Source organism: Fusarium vanettenii, assembly GCF_000151355.1.
Source record: "Fusarium vanettenii 77-13-4 chromosome 7 genomic scaffold NECHAsca_58_chr7_9_0, whole genome shotgun sequence".
Taxonomy (NCBI): Eukaryota; Fungi; Ascomycota; class Sordariomycetes; order Hypocreales; family Nectriaceae; genus Fusarium; species Fusarium vanettenii.
The window spans coordinates 133,554-157,085 of record NW_003315831.1 but is presented as its reverse complement, the minus strand read 5'-3'; the positions used below and the strand labels follow the sequence as shown (position 1 = coordinate 157,085).

Here is a 23,532-nt window from a genome sequence, read left to right as displayed (position 1 = left end):
CACAGAGATTGGGAGAAAATATTAATTACTGCAAACCGAATAATATGAACTACAAGGCTATGCAACCTGCAATAATATACAATCGGCTATGAAGCACAAGACCGACTCAGCTTAAGCGCAGCCGAATAGATTCGACTCAAGCCCAAACTATCCCAACCCTGAGATCAATCTAGAAATCAGGAAGACCAGCCTCGTCAGCACAGGGGATAGCGCAGTCACCTCCCCATCGTGCGCCACCAGAACTAATTAGACTGTTAGTATAAACCACAACACGATTGGTAGTAGGGGACGAACGAGAACTGATCCTTGACACCAGAAGAGCAGAGGCCGCGGCAGTTCTCACCGGCAGAGTACTGGCAGTAAGAGATCTCGCCCTGGGATTCTGCAGTCGTTCACATTAGTAAAAACTTCAAGCTATATGGGACTTCGTCTCTTACCCCAGGTGTTGAGAACAATGTTGTAGCCGTCGCGGTAGAAGACATATTGGGGGTTGCAAAGTCCCTGGACCTCACAGGTCTTGGTGTTGGGGATACCACCCCAGGCGTGCTCCTTGGTGGCAGTGTATTGGATCTACACTCCAAGGTTAGTACAGTTCATCTCTTGGCAGGGCATATATACTCACGCTGTAAGTTCCAATACCCTGGTCACCCTCGTAGTAGACAACGGGAGGGGTGTTGTTAGGGGGGTCAATCCAAGAGCAGCTATACTACTGTTAGCATTATTTTACTTCCCTCGAAGAAAATCCTCACTTGTCGTCATTGTGAGTGGCGGTTCTGTCCTTAGAGCCGCGGTCATAGGTGCGGGTCTCGCAGTTGCCACCACCCTGGGTATCAAAGTAGGTGCGGCAGCGGCCGTGGTTGTGCCAGATGATGTCCTGGCTATCATCACCAAGAGCATCAAGGGTCTTGTCGGCGATTCCGCTGATGATCTTGTTCTCCATCTTGGAGAGGGGAACCAGGAAGAGACCAGCAAGGCCGCGGACAGCCTTGGCAGCGACAGCAGCCTGGCGCTTGGAAAGGTCGTTGTCACGGGCTTCGATACCGCCATTCAGAAGCTGAAGAGTCTCAGCGTGAGACTCCTCAAGCTGGCGGAGTCTATCTTCGTCGCGGATCTGGATCCCCTTGCCAGCAGGCGGGAGAGCCTGGGGGAAAGCCGAAACGGCCGGAAGGGAGAGGGCGAGAATGTTGATGAACTTCATTGTGATGAGTATGGTATCAGAGAGATTGACGAAAAGAAGTAAAAGAATGTGGTGTAGAAGACAAAAGAGTGAAGTAAGTTGGTGTAAGTTGCTGGATGAGCTGGTGGTGAAGAAACTATTCTACAATGATGCTAGACCTCTATATATACACGATATGTCTTACCTCTGTCCTCCAGGTGTTGTAATCTCGAACTTGTTGATGAAGGATAATCAGCTCCATCAAAGGATCAAACTTCATGAGACCGTGAAGGATTGCATACCTTCCTTGTTGAACATTTTGCCCAAAAATGTGGAGGATCGATCGAGTAAATGGTTCAAAGTAGATAGATCTGCGTGTGACAAGGACTCTAAACACCGAGCATGGGCAGATCCAAGCTCGTCAGAAATAAGAGCTGCAACGTTAGAGGTCTCTTTCCGAAATTAGAGTTCTATGCGTCTGGAGAAACTGGCCACTGCTTGCTAGATGCCCTAGAAGGCTCTCAGAGTATGAAGAGACCCCAGCGGCCGGGTTGCCAAGACGGTGTTTGCCGCTTGCAGAGTCCTCCGTGAGCTCTGAATGGGTGCGCGTCCCTGCCCCTGCCCCATAATCGGACATTCGTATCGACAAACGTCTCCGCAAAAGCTGGACCATGAATCTTGGCACTGCCTCAGCCAAGAGGGCGTTTAATAGGAATCTCCTGGCTTGGCAGAAAGCCTGATAGGGCCAGGAACGAGACTTAGGCGAATTTGAACCTAGCCTTCAAGGTGATGCTGATAACTCCACCATAAGGAAACGTCCGATGCCCATCGGGGCTTGGACTCACTGCCACTGTCATTTTTCACTTTGCTCATTCTTGGAACAAGGGCGACAATCCAAGGTTTCATCGAGATGAATAGGTCTATTAGCAGAGCTTTCGCGTAGCTGACCGTTTCTAGCCAGCTGTATGCACACAGCACGAGTATCATTCAGCTTACAGTCTTACAGTATGGGGCGTCAGCTCACAGGGCTGGCTTTGAGCCACAAGTAATAGGGGTCGCGTGACGGAAGCCGCCCTCGATTTGTCCGGATGCAACACCAATAGAAACAAAAGTACCTTGTTGAGCGGACAAAGATCGGAGCCATTGACTGTGCCACACAAGATGAAGCGCGCTGTGGAGATGGGAGCCAAATTCCCCGGGCTCCATTGGAACCATTTACGCGGTTTAAGCCTAACCCAGCGCCTAAATGGAAATTGCAGGCAAATCGTTGACCTCTTTGAACATGTTTCGTACGACATCAAGTCAAATCTGATACCCGCCATGCGGCTCATGCCTCTTGCTACATAAAGACGAGGGTTGCCATCCTTCCAAGAGGATGCGGAAACACGGCTTCCTCTTGGTCCGGCAGTCCCTACAAGCATGGATCCTGTTCCTTCTCCGTCACTTCCCCACAAGCCAAGAAAGATATCATTTCCCAAGCTGACACAATTGCTTATCACTGCGGGCTGTGAAGTTTGGCGAAAGTTTATTTTCCTGGCGCTCCTTGGCTGGCTGGGCCGATTATTGGACGTGTTTGTGCCTGGTCACTAGCAGGCTCTGGCTAACTATCCTTTCATTCAAGGCAATGATGAAGGTCGTGCCATGCTATTGGCCAAGTAACGATGGCTCTACACATGTCGTGTCTCATGTTGGACATGCTTCATTCCTCATGCGATGCAGAATGCCTCAGGCTGAGCCAGAGGCTCAGTCAGGAGCAGTATCATCTCGATAACTAGAATCATGAGAATTTGTCCAAATATGAATGCTAAGTAAGGGCTGAACAAAAATTGCTCCACGATGTAGCCATTGACGGATGGCTTGGGGCGCTTGTGTCAGGGAAAAGGTATCGTACATGGCAAGCATGCTTTGCGATACGCCCGGTTTTTACAACGTGTCTCATCTAACGGCTGGGAAGAAGAGTACCTTGAACGATTGTTCTACGGAAAGTGAAAGCTAACATTGGACTACTTCCACCCAGAGACATCTACGCAAGCCAAGTTGGTACGAAACGTGCACACGTGATCCATCACGGTATGAAGTGATGAGTGGAAACAGACTGCATATTGAGGTCTAGCTTGAGAATTCTTGACACAATCCAGTGCTGCTGTATCTGAACAGCATTACACATTACAGAACAATGTGACTAAAGGAACGAGTGATCACATCTCTTCCTCACTTCTAGGGCAAGCCCCAGGTAGCAACGAAAAGAACAAAAGATACGCCTGTCAGACGTCCATCAACACCCACCCCAACCGCGCGCCCGAAGGCAAGACCACAGTCAGGGTCGAGATCATCAAGAGAAAACACTCTCTATACAGCAGCTGTTCAAGACAACTACCGCCCTCCTTGCGGAGAGATCGAGAGGACCAAGGTATTCACTCTAGGGTGTTGAGGATATACATTCATCAACCAGGGTGGGATCTGTGGCTCTTTTGGAGAACCAAGAGAAGGTCGAATACTATAGAAATGATTCTCTGAAGTATTGTCGACATGAAGAAGAAAAGAAGAAAAAGTCCAAAAGCTGGGAGGAGAGACGAAGTTTTATAGAGGATGAGTGGACTGGACTGCCACTTCTCACCGCCTAAAAGTTTTCGGCCTCATTTCGCCTCCAGCCCCCGAATTTTGGACCGGCCCGAAAGGCCTCAAGTGACGGGACCACCCACCGCCCACTTTCCGGCATCGAGTCTTTCAGGCGCCTTACCCTATAGTCATGATGCATTCAAGAATTTACAGATGTTTCCTGCTGATGATGGCAACATAGGACACCTTATTATTTTGGTGCTGTTGAGACTTGGTTTGCATCCATGAACCACCAATTTTCCCATCCAGTTGCCGCTCATCTGGCTCAACAAAAGACTCGACTGGCTCTAAAAATCGTCATTCACCAGCGTACTACGGAGTACCTAGCAGCAATTAACTTTCCAAACCTGTGATGAATCCAAGGGTACAACACCCATGCCATTGGCCCCAAAACACAACTCTGGCCCACTCAGCAATCTCCGTAGCGATGAAGAACCCCATAATCAGAGTTTTTCTCTAGCCTCCATGCCCGGATATGGATGCGATCTTCTAACCGAAGCTGTCAGCTAATCTCTAATGTCGTGACAAAAACTCCGGAAGCCATGATAATTAGCCCAGTCTTTGTGGAAACAGGCTCGGGCCCGTCTTCAGCGTGAAGTCAAGAAAGCCGGTGATAGCCTCTCTCGCGGCTGTTTCTCTGTTAATGGTGGAGACCAGCACGCGACCTGACTTGATTAGCGCGAAGGACGCGACAGAGACCTGTTTCAGGATCGCGGCTTCGGCCGAGATGGAGGAAGAGCCAAGCATCAAATTCGACGTTCATTCCTTATCGCGATAAGAGTCTCTTGGCCCTTATCAGACGCGCCTTTTAATACGCGTTTCAGTTTCGAGACCGTTTACCCATTTACCACGCGTAAAAAACGTTATGTGAACCGTCATTTCCCACATAAAACCTGCCCAGGACCCAACTCCAAACGTTTCGGTAATCTATGTTTATCATAAGCGCATCCGGAAGTGGCCAACTCTCCTTCATGGCGGCCACGTTTATATCCTTAATCAACTCACACTACACGGTCCTAGACCAACACATCCGAGAACTGGATATGATCTTTGGCGATTTCTCCCCCAAAACGCGACCTAGAAGCCTTTTAAGCGTTCCAGGCGAGCATGAATGGTTCTTTGGGAGGTGATATTAATACTATGTGCTGTAACTTGTTGGTGATGAGGATGGCAGCTCTGTTCTCAACTAAAGACACTAAACAAGCCATTCGACTTAGTTGGTTTCTGGAAGTCGAGTTGCTCGGACGAGTGAACGCACGCTGGATGGCCATCGAGGCCCAATAGGAAGCTCAATCGTGACGACAGAAGGCATCTATAGGAGTATAACGGGCTACTCGTCCCCAACTCCCATACAGTGGCTATTGATGGAAATGTGACATCAATTCGACCACAGCCGTCTCCTGATATCCTGAAATCAAATGATTTAGTCCTATTCAATGAGAATGGTGGTGGAACTTCCAAGTGAAGTTCCTCATATACTATAGAACACACTTACCTCGCTTCCCCCCTTTGTGGAAGTCTATATCGACATCGCTCTACACGTCACTTCCAAGGATAATGCACATAATGGCATTGATAAATTTCCCACCATCTTTCTTTCCTCTTCTTTTCAGAATTTTTTAATCTTTCGCGGCGCAGCTTTTGCCCTCTATTGACTGGTCCTTTGAAATAGATGTTCAACTGACCGAGTTCAACTTGATCGGGCGGCTTATGCCAACGGTACAACAGGTTTACCACGAACTGCTATTATATTAAATGCAGTTGGATACTTGAGACTCTACTGTGGATCGTATAGTCGAGACTTATAGGTCTCAGAACCTGGGATAAGGTCTGCGATGGTAGGGCCTGTCGTGTTGTGGCTAAGGTATCGATGCAGCTCGAATTATTGTTAATTTCTTTCATTGCAGGACGAGGCAGTATCCAAAGAAGTAAGATCTATAGAAGAGATGTGATAACATAGGAGAAAACTTAGATTACTAATCTACTATTTTTGTTGCGTCTTTCTGGTTGCATTTAGATGATGATTGCGGGTATGTTTAGTCTCTCCCCATGTACCTAGTGCTTCCGCAAAAGTTCCAAGGTTTGGGGGCCAAGTCGTTACGCGGATGAGCCACAGCTATGCATGGGACCTTTGAGAGAATCGTGAGAATGTGATGCTTCGCTTGATTGAGGTTGGTTGGACCATGTTCTTGACCCCCAACTCAACCGTTCATTCTAACCACAACACAAGTCCCTCTTCTATTCGCGCTTCGAGAAATGTCTTCTCTGTTCCATTTTCGTGCAGACTAATATCATTCGGCACTTTAATTTGGCCCCAAAAAGCACAATCGGGGTAGAATGTCTCTCCTTGACTGTTTAATAATCTTGATGCATCCTCGGGGCCAGAGGGTGACCTTCCGAACGCAGAGACGTAGACATTCAGTGACTGACATGTTTCCACGTAATGAGGCCAACTGAATGCATGAACCTCGACATTGATACGTCATTGGACGAGATATGAACTCGGAAAACGATACGACTGCCTTGCTGACTGCAGCCTGCAGGTGTAGGGCTGACCCCCCTGTCTCGGTGAATGCCAAGACCCCGAGGCGCCAATCAGGGGCCCGCATCGCCAATATTTATCCGTCTCTTTGTTATCACCATCCAGTTGCGACTATGGCGTTCTTGGTAAGCTGGATGGAAATGGTCTCTCTTGTGATTCTGATGTGATTATGAAGCTGCAATTCAACATTTAGACAGAGATGATCTGATCACGTCAGCTACGCAAGGAAAGAATATATAAGTCAGTTGGTCGTCTGCAATTATTTTCACTTCATCATCAGTTCAAACAACACTTACAAGCAACACAACACAACACAGCTTTCACCAACACTCACCCTTTACATCTACACATTCCACCTAAAAATCATGCCTCATCTCGCCGCCGTCCAACCTGCCCCCAAGGCCCCCTTCGAGGTCAAGGAGGTTGAAACCCCTCAGCCTGGACATGGCGAACTCCTCATCAAGAACGAAGCCATTGCAATTCAGCCTATCGATGCCAAGATAGCTAGAGTCGCAATGCTTCCAATTCCCTACCCAGCTATTCTTGGTAGTTCCTTCGCTGGAACTGTCACCGCTGTCGGCCCTGAAGTCACTGGCTTTGCTGTCGGTGACAAGGTCGTCGCGGCCAAGACTGCTGGGGCCGTCGAGAACAAGAACAGCGCTTTTCAGAGATCTGTTATCGCTAGCGCTGTCACTACCACCAAGCTTCCAAGCGACGCATCCTTGGATACTGCCGTTCGCCTGGTGGGTAACCTGGCTACTGTTCCTGCGCTGTTCCAAGCCACTTTGAAGTTGGTCAGACCAGACCCCACCGCTGCACCAAAGCCTCAAGGCAAGAAGATCCTGATCTACGGAGGAACTTCCAGTATCGGCAGTCTTTCGGTCCAGTACCTCAAGCAAGCTGGATACGACGTCGTCACAACAACCTCACCCCGCCACGAGGCTTTCGTCTCCCGTCTTGGTGCCTCTAAAGTCATCGACCACACCCAGGACCCAGAGGCCACGGTCAAGGCTCTCATTGCCGCGGGTCCTTACGACGTCGTCGTTGACACCATTTCGACTGCACAGACCGTCAAGCTCCTGGCGGACGTTGTCGCTGCCCAAGGAGGCGGTAATGTCTACGCCCTTCAGCCCCCATTTGCCCCAGAGACCCTCCCTGATGGTGTCTCGCGCGTCTTTGAGGGCTGGTCTCTGCTGCTAGCCAAGGAAGAGCATGCCGAGTTGCTCAAGTGGACCTTTGCTACCTATTTCCCTCAAGCCCTTGCAAAGGACAGCCTGATTTCTGTCCCCGCGAGGAAGATCGCCGGTGGACTTGGTGGATTGGACAATGCGTTGGATATCCTGATTAAGGGAGTCAGCAGCGAGAAGCTGGTTGTTGACCCTTGGGAGTAGGAGTGAGATGCATAGAAGCACTACGAGGCTTTCGTTTGTCTATGAGTGGGAACCTTGAGTATTTACCTAAGAATAAGAAAAACTATTTTTAATTTCATTTTTAATCTTATGCATTGTGTTTTAATCTGATGCATCAATCGCAGAGCATTATTAACGTGAATTGCCTATCCTAAAGGATTCTGTGTTTGCATATCACAATAAGCAAAGACGTAACAAAAAATATGACTTTGCTTTAATAGATGCATTTTAACAATTTGAATATATGGCTATTTCTTTTTAGAACTTGACGCTCATTACCCTCCAAGAGGATGAAAACTGTGTGCCCTTATTTACAAAATCTTCTTCTCATATTTACCCGTCAGAGGCACATCCACGTGCAAGACCAGCTTCTTATTCTTGCTGTCATATTCCGCATCACCTCCATAAGGCTTGCGGTTCACTCCAAGAATAGTGATTGTCTCAATATTCACACCAACATCGTAGCCAAACGACCCGGTCATGCTGAACTTGCCCTTGGCATACTTGAAGTCAATCTCGGAAACTGCGTCCTGGATGAGTGACTCGCCGTCATCAAGGTACAGTGATCCCTTGGCAGAGCCATCAAGGCCGGGAGCGATCACAATGTTGAAACCCTTCTTTCGGAGGGCGGTGGTGGTGTTGGCGCTCTCTACTCGCTGGGGGTAGATAATACCACCCTTGTAGTGAATGGTGATATCGGTGACATCAACCTCGGCATCGACATATTCGCCGCGTCCGCGGACGGGCTTTCCGGTACCCCATTCGTAAAAGATGTCGTCTGGGAGGTAGAAGTTGACACTGGTGCTGTTCTCCTCGGTAACAGGGCTGACAAGGATGCCATCACCGTAGAAGAATTGCAGATCGATGGGATACGTGTTACGATCGTTGGGGTAGTTGAAGAAGAGAGGGTTCAAGGTTGGGGTGCCGGTCTGATTTTGCTTGTAGATGGCGGTGTAGATGTAGTCGACTTGGCTCATGTTAGTAATGTTCTGGTTGAAATAGAGTTGATTACTTACGGAGTTGGTATCTGATGGCAATTCCCTTGCGGGCTGCTTCTGCCACCTTGGGCCAGCGGTAGAACTCTTGCGAGTTGGCCGAAATCTCGTTGTGGTTGCGGAAGAAAGTGTAAAAGGAACCAAGAGCGGCCCATCTGTCGATCAGATGTTAGTGGCTGCATTTGCTATTCAAGTAGGGACTGCTTACCGAGCACAAAGAGTTTCAGTGACGTTGCCACCAAAGCCACAGACATCTGGTCCAACGACGGGAACCTGGTAGAGAGATGCAAACTGGAGGATCTGGCTGATGGAGTGACGGTACCAGAGCCAGCCGGAAATGTTGTCTGTGAATCAGCCGCATTAGCATGGTTTCGTGTAAATTACAAAGAACTGCCTCACCTCCAAGCCAATGCGACACGTCCTTGCCAGATCCGGCAAAAGTGCTTCGTGTAATGACAAGAGCACGCTTATCAGGACGTCTAGCCCGCATAGCATTGTGCGAATGGGTCGACATCATGGCTCCATAAAGGTTGTGAGTATCGTACTGAACGTAACCACCGCTCTGGACAAGATCCGTATCAGTCGTGCTGTCAGCAAGAGTAGGTCCAGCACCGTTCTGGATCATGTAGGGTGGCCTGATGAGCTCGCGGTTGGGAAGACCCTTGCACTCGTCGGGGCCGCAGCCTGAACCTGTGCGCTTGCCGTGCTGCCAATTGGAACCTGGACGGCCGGGACGGTTTTGGCCCCATTGGTGGCTGGAAGAACGCCAGTTGCCGGCACCGTGGTTACGGTTGGAGCGAGGGCGGAGGCTGGTGTGCTCGACAGAGGCAACTTCCCTCTTGTTGCCAGAAGCAAAGTTGGGCTGAAGACTATCCGGGAACCCAGGGATAGGCGCATCGGGACCATCTCGAACAGGAGGGGGCTTGGGAGGGTCGCCATCAACCTCGGCAAACTTCTCAGGAGTCGTGTTGTTGCCTGGATAAGGTCTGTTATAGAAGTTTGCAGGTTCGTTCATGTCGATCCACAGAGCATCAATATCCGGACCATTGGTTCCGTCAAAGAACTCGGCAAACTGCTCAGTCCAGTACTTCTGAGAGTCAGGGTGGAACCAATCGGGGAAGTAACTCGGCCCAGCCCAGACAACACCCTTATAGTCAGAGCCGTTGGGCTCCTTGATAAAGGTATCGTACTCAAGACCTGCATCAAGTGCAGGGTTGGACTCCTTGTAGTAGACAGCAGGATCAACCATGACGATATAGTGCTGGTCTCTTGCGTGGATTGTGTCGACAAGATCCTTGTACAGATGAGCCGGGAATCTCTCTGGGTCAATGGTAAAGATGCGTCGACGGTCCATATAGTCGATATCAGTCCACATTGTTTCGAGGGGAATGTTTTGTGAAGAATAGTTGGCAACGACGGCAGCAACTTCGTAAACATCCCTGTAGCCGTATCGACATTGGTGGAATCCGAGTCCCCAGTACGGTGTCATGAGCGGGAGTTGAGTGATCTCTGCGTACTGCCTCGCTACTTCCTTTGGAGAAGGACCGGCAATGAAGTAAAAGTCGAGAACACCGCCGATGATGTTGTACTCAAGGAATTGCTTGCCGGCTTTCTTGTCGATAAAGATATCCATGCCGTTGGAGTTGAGCAAGAAGACGCCATGGGTGCCCTTGTCTCTGTGATCAAAGTAGATCGGGTGGGCACCGTAAAGGTTCTCGCCTTGGGGAACTCCATAGGAATCTCTGGTGTAGATGGTCCTGGTGTAGTTGGTTGTGTTCAGCATGAACGAATCGCTGTGCTCGCCCAAACCGTACAGATGGGGACTCGGGGGAAGATTCGTCTTGAGGTAGACATATTGGTTCTCAAAGACCAACTTGTTGCCGCTGGTGTCAAAAAGAACTTCACCAGTGTCGGACCGGGATACCGTGAACGAGAAAGGATCGGCCTTGAAGGCGAACTTGAGCTTGGAGTTCTTGGGAGAACACCACTGCCCATAACCAGGACGCGGGAACACGCTGTCTGGAACTTGGTACACGGTGTTGTTGGTGTCCAAGATCTTGACATGTAGACGCTCGCTGGTTTGGTACTCGACCTCAAGCTTCAGCTTGGGAAGGTCAGTCCCGAAGACGTTGCAAGCCGGTCCAGCGAGAGCAAGGTCGGCATAGAAGCCATCCTTTGTCTGCCAATGCTTGACAGCCTTGTATCCGGGACACTTGGAGAGGTCCTTTTCAAAAAGATCGTTGCCGGCCTTGTCGAGGTCTTCGACACCTGCCTTGCTCTGAGCAAAGCAGGCACCGGCAAAGGCCGTTGCTGAGACGAAAAGGTTCTTGAGATGCATCCTCAAGCTTTGCGAAGTGGTGAGGATGTGCTGACAATCAAGACAACCCCGAATAACCTCTTCAATCCTTATATAGTTCCCTGTCCGCCCATGTGAAGCCGAATTGTGGTATCATGGTCATTGACGACATCACGATATTAGACCCTCAAGTGCGGAGTCTCCGCCTTCGACCTACGGACGGTCTTACCCCGGACCGATAAGTAATGAGCTCACATGGATACTTTGCTCAAGGCCCACCCACAGAATCTTCTTTGACCAACGGTTTCGACGTGACACTGCTTCCACCGTTGAACAATCGTGAGCTTAGTGGCATTGTTCCCCCGCGATCGTCGGAAGGGACCAGCCACCCCCAGGAAATCTTATGACCGAGAAAAGACCCGAAGCCTGGGGTTTTGCTTGCGGAGCGAATTATTTACCCTCTAGCAATGGCTGTGTTTGTCCATGATCGTCGCCATGGCAGGGATATATGCGGGGTCTCCGCTTTGCTTGGCCGGACCGACGACTTTTGTGCAAAAATTGGCTTGTCACGATCCAAGCATTCATTGGTTTAACGGTGAATGGCTCCACGAGAGCTGGACAACCGAGCTGATGCACGAGAATGATTTCCTTGAAGAAACAGCAGCACAGCATGGACGAGGGCCACACGACCACGCCATGTTCTCGGCGATACAACCCTGACCCGCCGAACAACCTTGAGAACCCTTGCAAAATCATGGAAACTGCCGTAGGTCATGTTGATTCTGTCGAGGGGTTTTAATGCGCGCTGCCCGTTTGGTTTTTTAGTGAGCAGCTCCGCCGGACTTGTGACGTCGTGTTTTGATGAATCACCACTTTCCTCGCTTTTCGCTTCATGACCGCCAGGCCCATTGAGGAGAATCGTGTGTGCTAAGCCTAGTCTGAAGATAGTTAGTTTGTAAAAGCATGATCTTGGATGATTTGTGACAATGCCAGGCAGCCAGAGCTACCTCTGTCTTTCACATTTCTGCCAAGTCTATCCAAGCCTCTGAGTTGCCAACGGGGGTATTCATGCCTTCTAAATGATAAAACAATAGAGCAAAAATAGTCTCCATGCTGCCCGTAGTCCATTAGCTACTTTCTCTGAGTGACCAAAAGATTTCCCCGAAAAGCAAAAAGAACTGTCGGTGGAGAGGCTCGAACTCTCGACCTTTGGATGTCCCTGACCTTGGGCCAAGTCATGCTATGAGACCAACGCTCTAACCAACTGAGCCACACCGACTGAACCTGTTTGTTGAGCGACAGAGCAACTTGGTCGGACTCAAGTCGTCGTTCGGTATTCCGAAACCAGGGTGTTCTCTGTTCGAGGTCTTACTGTGATATCAACATGAGGAATATGACGGAAGGCGTGTGCAAGCAGGAGTAACTTCTCATTCTTCGACCAATCCTATCACTAAAGGCTACTTCTACTTCTAGGTAGCTCCTAGACACTGGCGAATCAGCCTGGTCAGAAATGCCCAACCCATCTTTAAACAAGATAGCATCTACCCTCTTTACCAAGCGATACTATAGAGTTAAACACACCGACACTTATATCTCGTAATCTTGATAGTCCTCCGAGTCCCTCGTCAGTTCGACATCAAAACCCTTGCACTTGATACTCGTCGCAGTCTTCCCGTCTTCTCCAAACTGAAACTCGAAATGATCCATCGAAAGGTCATTGTATATCAGCCGGTCCACCATACGCCAGGTGACGCACGAAGCATCCCGAATAGATGTGCTCCCATCAATCACCTTGGCTTCTTCGTCCGAGAAGGCGGGGAAGGTAGCTCTCCATGCTGACCGACGCTTGTTTTCAATGCCCGTCGGGAACATCCTGATGCTTGTCAAGTTTGACCCAGTGGTAGTGTTCATGGTTGCGGGATTGTACCGACCAAGGTTCGGCAACACCTCAAAGTCTCGCATAACCCAGTCGCTGAGTGTCAGACCTGGGCCATCATCCAAAGACAAAGTAAGTCGTGAACCACTCTCCTTGTCTGTATAAGTTCCCGAGAATCTCTTTTTGGCTTCATCTTTGGCTGCAATGTCCAAAGCAGGGATCAGCACCTCCATTGCCTGGAGACTTGCCAACGATGGCCAAAGGCCGATGACTTCAGGTCCAGCAGCGAGAACCGAAATGACAAAGCCCAAATCCGGCACAAGTGCCAACGCAGAATAATAGCTGGTAAGGGATCCGCCCTTGGTGTATAGATCAATGATCCGGCCGTCGCTGGTCAGGTTGTCGACGCGGTAGATCTCCCAAGGGGCGCCAACAGCACTGCTCCAGGCTGAGAGGAAAGAAGCCGGCTTGAGCCAGCGACGTGTTGAAGCCGGAGAAAGGGCCGAGTTTTTCAAGATAGCAGTCATGAAAGAAAGCAAATCTTTGGTGTTGGAGTTCATTCCACCGGCACTAGCACTGTGTTAACAGCCATAGCCATGATAGGCAAAGGACGACTTACGATGCAAAGATCCCCAAATCCATATCCCAATCAGTGCTTCCGGCGGGAATGAACAGTTGGTCAGACTTCTCGGGCACAGTCCCGACGCTTGTGTCCCGCAGCGCTAAAGGTTCCAGGACTAAATCGCGGAGAGATTCCTCGAAAGTCTTGTTGGAGGCCGCCTCGACGACAAGGCCAACGATGCTGGTGCCAGCGTTGGAATAAATAGGAACTTGACCTGGCGGGTACACAGGTGGGCGTCTATGCTGAAACGCCCCCAGTAGGTCTTTATTTGTTAGTCAAGTTTCGTGATAGGTACCGAGAGAGTGGTAGTCGTACCTTCGCGCGTACAAGGGCGAAGCCCTCCATTGCCTGAGCATGCCCGGGTCTTTGTCTCGGAAGAAGCCTTTGGAAGACCAAGAGCCTCCCAGTTGGCATCAAAGCTGGCAAGATCACTAGTCACTGGTTTCTGTCAGGCGATTCGAAGCGGCGATGACCATAAGGCAACTTACTATCTCCTCCAATACCTGAGAGGTGTGCTGCAACATCCCCCACAGTCGCGTTTTGCCACTCGATCCGATCAAGCTCATCTTCAGACTCAGGATCGCCAGCACGTCCTGAAAGCTCTGGAATCCACCGTCCAACGGGGTCGTCCATACTTAGCACTCCATCCTCAGCCAGTTCCAGCGCAGCCAGCACCGTAAACAGTTTTGAAACGCTTCCAAGGCGATACACGGTGCTGGCATCAACTTCTTTTGCACCACGCTTAGAAGCTGGACTGGAGGGAGTGTGGTGGAAGTCCAAGAGGGGCGTGTCCTCGTGAATAGACTGAATTCCGATGGAGACGGCAGAGTAGTTGAAACCTCCTGTTTGGGCTTCGAGAGACGTGATAATACCCTCAATGGCGGCTTTTACCGCAGGGTGTTGACTGGGCCGCTTTGGGGATGGTAAGACGGGGCCGAGAGGTGGGCATTGGCGAGCGTCTGCTGTTAGGCACAAGCCAGCCAAGACAGTGAGGAAAGTTGGAACAAAACGTGTTGAAAGCATAGCTCGCAGACTATCAAATGATGAAGTGTGGATGTTTCGATGGGTTCGACATATTTCTTGTGAAAGAAGGTCGCCTTTAAATATACTCGACCATCTCATTCTCCAAGGTTGCAGGGATTATTCAACTGCCCCTGAGAAGACCGAGATGGCCCACATCAGCTGTGGCTCCTTTCCAGGGATTGGACGATAAGCGAAGTATGGGGCATTTTTTGAAGGCAGGATCAGGTTAGCTTGCTGAGCCTAGACGTCTCAAATCACAACATCAACCATGTCCAAGCAACTCAAGACGTCATTTATTCGAACAATTGGACTGTTTCTAACCAGGTATACCAATTTGCCTGGTCCTGCCAAAACTCTGGATAAGGGCCTCTGTTCTCGTCATTCAGAATGCCGTCCAGGTTGAGACACTTGCACAATTGGACCTTTGCAAACTTGGCCTGAGTTCCTGGGCCAACGCCCATCCCGGTCCTATTATCCTGATGGCAAGCCACATATCCAACTATCCAACATAGATGGACCCTCTGGCTTTCAGGAATGCTGCTTGGTTGGTGGACGACACTTTGATGAGGCCCATTCATGCCTTGTAGGTCGTAAGGTATTGCCTCTTCGGCCTCTATGGCGACCTTGAGCACCGCGGCCTCGATTGCGCCACACCATGGACCTTCCCTTCCGCTTCTCTGAAGCAATTCTAGAGCTTTGCGGCGCCAGGAAGGATGCCTATACTTCAGGGCCGTCAAAAATAGTGGCTGGATGATGCCCATTTCTGGGGCGAAATGCGGGAGACCACCAGAATATCCTGGAGAATTCATGACCTCAGGTCGCAAATCAAAAAGTGCCTCCGCCAGCTTGATAATCTCCTTGAACTCCCGATCATAGCTGTCATAGCATGTTTCGTATGGTTGAATAACAGTGGCGCAATGTATCAACCCAGCGAGAGACTGAGCACGAAGGATGATCAGCTGTTCATTCTGTGGATCAGTGGCTAGACGCGAAGGATCGAGCTGGTCACACGACAGCCATTGTTGCAAGTTCCCGAGATGTCTTCCTTGCTCAATAAGTATGTGAGAGGGGATTAGTGACGAGTGCGTATACTTGTACTGCCGCGCTGCCGAGATAAAATGATAGCAAGCATGTAGTATTCTGCATAGTGCACGATCAGGGGCTATTATGGTCGAGTGTGGCATCGCCGGATACAATGACGGTAGGTCTGGGGAACGAGTGAGGACGTATGTTGCAGTATGAAGATCGAGCTTCTCAAATAGCGTCGATATTCCCTCGTCTTGGGAGACGGCTGCTGGGCTTCCATTCCCTTGGCCAACCATCAACGCAGCAGCCCCTCGGAGATGCAAGTAGGCTTTATCACTACGCTGTTGTAAAGCCTCGGTAAAAGCCATGAGGAGACAGGCAACAGTAGAGGGCAAAAACCCATATCGAAGGTTGGAAACTTCAACCTGTATCAGTCGCAAGGCTTGACAGTACAACTGAACAGATTCCAGCCCCAAGTTTGAGCGACTGGGTCTAAGTGTATGCTGCTCGTATGAGGCACCAAATGCAGCAGCGGCAGCTCGCACGAATGGAACCGAATGTATCAGCTGAGGTATGGTGCGACTCCATAATTCCGCTTCGAGCTCACTCTTGGCTCGACGGGGCCCTTGGCGAAATATGGTGCAGGCAAGGTGAGAGTATCGATTCCAAGGATGATTCGGATGATGCGTAAAGCGGTTCTCGGAGCGGATAACGGCTGATGAAGACGTGTCGATCCAGGGTCCAGGGGGTGCTCCACGCGGATATCCAAGGCAGGAGAGGTTATATGACAAGCAACGTAGACAGGATGGCTTTGATTCATCGCACTTAACACGCCGTTTCCTATGTCGAGCCTATTAGCCTGCTTTCAGTCGCAGCTGTGAATGATGTGCTTACTTGCAGGTGAAACAGCCAAATTTGGATTGCTTCACATTGATCCGAGTTCTCTTCCCTTTACTTGGGTTTACCTGAGATTGATTCATTGTGGTCTATGAGCGAATGCAAGTTGAACGAAGCCAAAGGGTGAAAGACCGAGGAGACAACACGAGAAACGCGTGCTCCTCCACGTTGTTATGGTGGACCTTGACATGCTTGGCGGGAAGCAAGAGACCGAGATAAAAATAAGCAGGGCCCACAATATGCTCAGCCCCGGTTAGCGTTGATTCAAAGGAAAGGGTAGGATTGGTTCGTGGGAGCGAGCGGTTTCAGGTCCGACGCGGGTTGAGAAAAAAGCAAACCAAAAGTTTAGGGTACCTAGGTAACTCATAACTGCGTGATAACAGGAATGATGAGATGTAACAGATAAAACAGATCCAAACTATGCCCTTTTCTTAGAATATCTTTATTATTCTATTTCCTGTTACTGTTAGGCATTAGTTCTATTCCCTGTCAAAGAAATGTGGGATATTGCTATAATTTTTTATCTCGCTTATTTATTTACTTATGTGAAGCACTGTTGTCAGAGCGTGTCAGGAACAGTTAATTGATGCTATCTTGGTACTTAATCAGACATTCGTTAAAATCGTGTGAAAAGATGATAATCTAGTGACTCCAATGATCTCCTTACTGTTCATTCCTCCCTCAATTAGCTCTCCTTGTCAGGGTAAGTCAATAGGGTGCCGTTTACTGGTGCAGTAATGGCGACGATAATGAGAAAGCAAGCTCAACCTTTAGCCCACGGAGATTTATCTTGCTCTTTCTGGTACTCCAGGAAGAAGGTCTCTCCTGCATCAACCATTGCCTTGATGAGATTGTTGTACGACACGTTCATGATTGGGTTGACCTTGGAGAGCCACGTCCACTTGTCCTGGAGCAATTCGAGCACGGTAAGAAAATAGGGCCAAATTTTCTAGACCAACATGTCAGTGATTGAAGCCTACACGGCTTAGCATGCCGGCGCAGCACTCACCTCTTTAAAATCACGAATCGTGGTCACCATGTTGGACGTGCCGTCTTCATTTTCGATTGGCAAGTCAGAAATGGAGACGGGCTCAATGAGGTTGCTCTCATTGTTGAACTGGCCCGTGGTAAGGAGCGAGGCGACACTAGAGTAAACGTCGTTGGAGAGATGGGTGATGCTCTTGTTGTATGCATTCAAAAAGGTCGACAAGGCCTTCCAGATAGTTTGGTTGGTCTTTCCACGAAATGATGCGTACACTTGTTGTAGTAATTTCGTGATGACCGTGAAGATTTGCGTCACCTTGGCGCCGGAGCGGTAGCAATCCCCAAGGTTGATGGTAGGATCATGGGCATACCCCTGGCTGTCTAGCCATTGGAGCTTGTCTTTGCTGGACCAGGAAACGTAATCTGTTGGCACGGGTTCAGAGGGATATGTTTTCTTTTTGGTTGCCATTGGAATCGATGGATGATCAGAAATATTGGCTGCTTGTGGTTCAAACACTTTAAGGCACCATTAGGTCGAGGGTTATCGGAGAAAGACTCATATTTATCTAGATCCTCTCAGGCGTGCATGTCGCATGGTTCAGTGATGTTCTGGATCCGCCATACCCTGGTCCCATGGCTCAACAATTGGCCAATCGGATCTCAGATGCACTGTTGATCCATTGTGCCTGGCCAGTAAAATTGAGCTTCTCGCCTCGCGACCCTCAGTCCAGACTAAGAATTAACATGCGTGGCAATCGATAATGCCAAATAGCTCCGCTTCTAGCCCATGGACAACTGACTTTTGGTCAGGGATTTCTATCTGGCCTCTGTGACTAGAAAAGTGAAAGAGAGAAGACAGTGATCACGAAATGGTTCCCTGCTCTGTACGGTTCTGGCTGATTGTAAAGATCCCCCCCCCCCCCGAGTCCAGCATCCAAGGTCAGAACTGACCGATTTGGCTAAGCAATATGGCCTAACTGAGGTGGAAACTCTTCCATAAGGCGATATATAAACGGGCAAGTGTTAGTAGATGGTTGTAGTCTAGTATTGGGGAAACTGACGGGGAGATGAGATTCAGTGCCAGAGCTCAGCTCATGGGCTCGCTACCACAACAAATCTTCCACATACGACCATACCCACCGGAGAACTCGGGATCCCGTCCGCTCTCCCATAGATAAGCCGGTGAGGGGCGGATTAGTAGTTGGGTCGGTGACGACCAGCGAATCCCCGCTGTTGTATGTTTTTTGGTCATCTAGCAAGCTTGCTGGCTCCATTTTTGCTTCCTTTGAAGTGGACCTCTTCTTTTTGGGGCAGCAGTATTCACGAGTCTTTGAAGGATCGATTATTGTGGCAGTAATAGCGAGAGTTACTTTGAAGAGAACCATCATCGTTATCACACAATCTGATAGACACTCCTACATGGAGACTCCGCTCAACGGACCTCCATACTCCCCCTGACTATTCTGTCCACTTAAAAACCTCTCAACCCCAGTGGACACTGGTTAAGCAATAGTTACGAACCATAATGAACATAGGGAACCCAATGAGCAGACGGCGCTCTAACCTTCGTGCTGGAACCTCCTGGCTTTTTAAACGTTGCCTTCCTCTTGTCCCGTAACTCCCCTTCCCTGCTATTCCCCCTTTCTTCATCTCCTGCCGGCTGCGTCTCTCCTGAGCCGTCGACGCCACGCTCATTCTCGAGTGCACTTGGACCTGGCCCCGGGTCGTTTGTATCGTCCTTTTTCCTTCCAACGGCGTCGTCCCGAAGCTCCCTCGTCGCGAAGTGAAGAGCACGACTAACGTTCTCGTCACTCATTCCATGTGTCTTGAGAAACTTGTAGGTCAACCCTGCCATGCGGACACAGAGCGCATCTTCAACTGCCCAGAGTGTCCCAATGACGTGGCGAAAGCCAGCCAGCCAAAACGCGCTGGTCAGATGAATGTTTTCATCAATGGACTTGTCGTGTTGATTCTGGGTCGTACCACAAGCGGAGAGGTATGCAAGGAAGAGCATCTTTTCGCTCAAATTCGTTTCAAAGATGGACTCCACGGTAAAGGGCTTCTCTCTCCAGTCTTCGAGGAGAATGATGCTGGCCATCGGGTTGTCCTTCATCGTTTGGGCATGTCCAGCGAAGTGGAATATCCCACATCCCGGCAACTCCGATAACACCTTATCTCGATGTGGTTGTGAAAGCTTCACACAATTGATGGGAATTGATTCGCACACAGATTGCACCTCCTTGATCTCTTTCTCCGCGTTGGCCAGCCTCTCATAACGTGGCGTGTCCTTCATGGAGACCAAGAGGGCGCTTCCTGACATCACTTGAGCTGCAGCATTCTTTTCTCGACTCTGACGGTTGCTTATGATCGACTTGACAGAAAGAGAGTACGATGAGATGGCCCTGTCAAGAACCGTTTTCGCACCAGAGTCCAGATGATATCCTGCAGCGTGGATGGGAAACCTGGCAAGCGGTCCAGTTGGAATCCACCAAATCCGCGGCCAGGTCTCGGTAGCTGATGTGAGAAGGCCCAGGTCCTCCAGGACTGGGCGGGTGATGACATCCCAAAGCCACTCAAGTGTTTCGAACGATTCCAGTTTCTTTTCTCGATTGGCAATGACCTCCTTGGAGAGTTCGGGTAGATTCACGTCTCTTATTCCGCGACCATCGATAATCAAGGCGTCACATTGGTATGAGCTGACATTCAGGATGACAATCGGGCCTTCCGCAGCTGCTTCCAACAACTCCTGTTCGGAGGGAGATGTCAGGAATCGCTCAAACCCGGGTTTCGTACGGATCTCGTCGAGTAGAGTCTCCATTTGTTCAACGGCTTCAAATCGTTCATCGGTGTTCTGGGACTGGTCCTTGCCAAGGGATGAACCGAGTTCGTTGTCTGGGGCCGGCTTGTCAAGAAGAGCACGAAGACGATGGTACGATTCTGCCAGCTCGGGATGTTGATGCTCAAGATCAACAAGGGACAGGTTCGACCGGAGATCTTGGAGAGAGCTGGCAAGGATACCACGCCCTGTCTCCAGAATTTTGATGGCACAGGCCGCTCCTTTACCTGCCATCAACGCAATGGCAGCCGCCTTGGAGGCCAGCCCAACAACTTGCTCAAGAACTTGCTGTTTGTCCGTGCTTGACAGTGAGTTCGGGGCTAGTCGGGGCATCAGGGCAACAGTGGCGTTGGCGATCTCATACGCCCTCTCCAAATCGTCGAGGAGATTCACGGCTGACAACCGTCGATCTGCAGCCATGAGACGAATCCTAACCGGCGCGTTTTCAAACTCCATCGCCGAAGCCCAGTAGCGAGAGGCCTCCTCGAAGTCCTTTGGGTCCTTGCGAAATGTATATCGCTTGTTGAGACGGTCGCCAAGGTGAATCATCATCATGGCTCGTTCGGGACTTTGGGCGTCCGTGGCGTCAACAGCCATGCGAGTCTCTTTGATGGCCTGTTCAAGACCTCGATCTATGATGAACTGAGTAGCTATTCTCTTCGGCCATGAGATGCTTTTACTTAAATATGCATCGTCCATAGACTGTTCGGTCAAGACAGATCGCTGAAATCCAAGATTGCTAAGCCACTGTGGCCGGTTGGGATGGTCATTAGGACAAGCGTCGACTGCCTTTTGAGCATACTTCACGGCGTCAACAATATCTTGGTCGTCCTGATCGTCCTTGTCTAGTGAATGTCTGGCAGAAAGCTGGGTACTGAGGTTGTGCCAGAGGGTAGGTAGGTCCGTATGCCCCTCTGGAGTGGCATCGATTGCTTGCTTGGTGACCGAAATAGCTTCGTTGAGATCCTCTAGAGAATGGGTGCGAGTAAATTTATCGCGGAGGCGATTGCCCAGGCTTGTGAGATACACCCGGTAGTCTCGATCACCCTTTTCTGTATTTTCGACGGCCTGGCGGGCAGCGTTCACGGCCTCCTCGGTGTCTGCCATTGACCCGAAGCGTAGAAATCTTCGGCCAAGCAAAATGCTAAGGAGATTCAGCCATTGGTTCACGGATGCGTGTTCTTCTGGTGTAGTCTTGACGGCTTCGCGAAGGCATGCGATGGCTTCATCCAAGTCTTTTGTTGCTCCAGTGATGCGGTACTTCTTGGACAGCTCCAGACCCAGATTGTGATAGCAGGCTCGTCGCCATGGATCCTTTTCTCCAGTACCCTCAACGGCTTGCCGGGTTAGGTCAATGGCTTGGTCTAAGTCTTCTCGCTTCCCGAGTCGAGAAAACCGCTCTGATAATTTGCCAGCCAGATTGGCGAGCCTCATGGATCGTTCTCCGTGGTCTTCAGGGGTCAGGTCAAGGCTTTTTCGCAGACACACAATGGCCTCTTCAAGGTCCTTGATCTCCCCGTACTGCCAGAACCGTTCATGGAGGCGGTTTCCGAGGTTGCTCAGCCATAGGCCTTTGTTTAGACTACCGTCTGATACAGCATCGACTGACTGGCGGCTGAAGCTGATGGCTTCCTCCAGAGCCGAGACGTCGCTGGTGTAGAGATATTTTCTCGATAGCTGTTTGCCTAGATTTCCTAGCCAGGAGTCTCGATCCGGATCATCCTCTGGAACAACTTTGAGAGTGCCGCGAGTGAGTTTGATAGCCTCCTCGATGTCTGATTGCTGTCTAGTGATGTCGAACCTGTCGACGAGGTGGAGCGCCAAGTTGCCTTGGGCTTCGGCGCGATAGATGTCGTCAAGCACAGCAGATTGAAGTGCATCTCGGGTTATGTCGATGGATTGGTCAATGTGTGCTACATCTCCGTCGAACTGGTATAGTTGTCCAGTCCAACTGGCGAGAGCAATCACTTGCTTGGGCCGAGTTGGGTCGTCTTCATGAAGGGAAGCAATAACCTTTTCCGTGTATTCGATCAGCTCGTCAAGGTCATTCTTCTTCCGGGTTTCCTGATATTTGTCGATAAGGTCTTGCAAGTGCGTGAGTTGAATTGAGGCCATAATGAGTCTTGATTTGCGATGATGCTCTTTAGAATGATAACTGTGCCAAATTTGATAACCGTGCTGGGAAGGGAAGCTGGCTCTAATAATGACGGCGCCTCCTGCACGCTACCTGGTCGGCTTGAGAGAGCCCCTCATTGTCTAGATGTCGGAGACATTCTATTATTAGTGGCCTATTGCTTTTTCCATAGCAGGTGCCTGTTCAGGTAACACAGGATGGGTCTGTGGCTGAAAATACAAAACCACAAAGGCTCAACCGAGGCGGACCATGCTGCCAGCGCCAAATGACACAGTGGCTTCTGCAAGATTAATTTTTCTTGCCCAATCGAAATTCGATAGCTATCATGTTTGTGATTTGAAAGATACAAATTGTGATTCTCTCTTGGCCCGGCTGGCGATACGCCAACCATCGCAAACTGAACCAAGGAGAATGCGAACCAGGAGGCCGAACAAGGCGGAGCGGACCATGTCACGCAGAAGCGAGCGCTCAGTGATTGAAAGATAAAAAGTAAACCCAGGCCTCCAAATGGTTCGCACATGGTTGCGTTTTTGGTCAAGCCCCTGAGCTCATCGCTGCCCGCGACCTCCTGTCAGCCATCCGGCCCAACTCCCAGAGCGCTTCATTTCTAATAATTTCCGTTAGCTTCCATGCACATTCACGCCCCTCAAGAGTGTGCTTAAAAGACAGCGACTTGCCCTCCTGTTGTTTGCCTCACACAGCAATCCATGCACCACCTTTCCAAGAGCCTTCGCCTCCACCTCGTCTGAGCTTAGACAAACAGGTAAGCCACCAATGTTCCCATTACACTCAAAGGTGATGACTGAGCATGCGCTCTTGAATAGAACCCATATAACTACTCAATTTTCTGCTCTGTTACCGCAACACAATGCCGATGGATCCACCTATATGGTTCAGGTTTACGGTGTTTTGCAGCATTGGTGTTTGATGGTGCCGTGTGTCTTTAAGTGTGTTTTTTGATTATGTGTCAGATACTTGTGTCATTGAAAATGCAGAATGGATCCACCTGTTGAGCGGGGTTGGGGAGAAACATGGGGCGGTGTTATATGTCAGGAATGCTACACAATCATTGGAAATCAATATCGTGCTTGGGCGCAGTGGGAACTGCATCCGGGCA

General features: G+C 50.0%; 7 protein-coding genes across 7 annotated transcripts; 1 reads left to right on the top strand and 6 right to left on the bottom strand.

Annotated features, from left to right (window-relative positions):
- Positions 1-8: 8 nt before the first annotated feature.
- Positions 9-1,286, bottom strand: NECHADRAFT_101073 (uncharacterized protein). Its single transcript, XM_003040738.1, has 5 exons — positions 750-1,286; positions 623-701; positions 438-570; positions 295-382; positions 9-242 (listed from the first exon to the last, which is right to left on the bottom strand). Exons 1-5 carry the CDS (start codon positions 1,196-1,198, stop codon positions 170-172), a joined length of 822 nt encoding a protein of 273 aa, XP_003040784.1. The 5' UTR covers positions 1,199-1,286; the 3' UTR covers positions 9-169.
- Positions 1,287-6,682: 5,396 nt separating this feature from the next.
- On the top strand, positions 6,683-7,708 carry NECHADRAFT_82468 (uncharacterized protein; the record flags this gene model as incomplete). Its single annotated transcript, XM_003040770.1, has 1 exon — positions 6,683-7,708. One exon carries the CDS (start codon positions 6,683-6,685, stop codon positions 7,706-7,708), a length of 1,026 nt encoding a protein of 341 aa, XP_003040816.1.
- A 329-nt stretch (positions 7,709-8,037) lies between these two features.
- Positions 8,038-11,059, bottom strand: NECHADRAFT_70633 (glycoside hydrolase family 31; the record flags this gene model as incomplete). Its single annotated transcript, XM_003040737.1, has 4 exons — positions 8,038-8,693; positions 8,743-8,876; positions 8,930-9,065; positions 9,121-11,059. 4 exons carry the CDS (start codon positions 11,057-11,059, stop codon positions 8,038-8,040), a joined length of 2,865 nt encoding a protein of 954 aa, XP_003040783.1.
- A 1,545-nt stretch (positions 11,060-12,604) lies between these two features.
- On the bottom strand, positions 12,605-14,538 carry NECHADRAFT_44782 (uncharacterized protein; the record flags this gene model as incomplete). The annotated part of the gene is made up of 4 exons (XM_003040736.1): positions 12,605-13,463; positions 13,513-13,777; positions 13,831-13,953; positions 14,004-14,538. The coding sequence occupies 4 exons, from the start codon at positions 14,536-14,538 to the stop codon at positions 12,605-12,607; spliced, it is 1,782 nt and encodes a 593-aa protein (XP_003040782.1).
- A 293-nt stretch (positions 14,539-14,831) lies between these two features.
- On the bottom strand, positions 14,832-16,544 carry NECHADRAFT_44854 (uncharacterized protein; the record flags this gene model as incomplete). The annotated part of the gene is made up of 2 exons (XM_003040735.1): positions 14,832-16,404; positions 16,459-16,544. The coding sequence occupies 2 exons, from the start codon at positions 16,542-16,544 to the stop codon at positions 14,832-14,834; spliced, it is 1,659 nt and encodes a 552-aa protein (XP_003040781.1).
- Positions 16,545-17,224: 680 nt separating this feature from the next.
- Positions 17,225-17,914, bottom strand: NECHADRAFT_82464 (uncharacterized protein; the record flags this gene model as incomplete). The annotated part of the gene is made up of 2 exons (XM_003040734.1): positions 17,225-17,410; positions 17,471-17,914. 2 exons carry the CDS (start codon positions 17,912-17,914, stop codon positions 17,225-17,227), a joined length of 630 nt encoding a protein of 209 aa, XP_003040780.1.
- Positions 17,915-18,958: 1,044 nt separating this feature from the next.
- NECHADRAFT_44795 (uncharacterized protein) lies at positions 18,959-22,396 on the bottom strand (the record flags this gene model as incomplete). Its single annotated transcript, XM_003040733.1, has 2 exons — positions 18,959-20,761; positions 21,098-22,396. The coding sequence occupies 2 exons, from the start codon at positions 22,394-22,396 to the stop codon at positions 18,959-18,961; spliced, it is 3,102 nt and encodes a 1,033-aa protein (XP_003040779.1).
- Between the last annotated feature and the right edge of the window lie 1,136 nt (positions 22,397-23,532).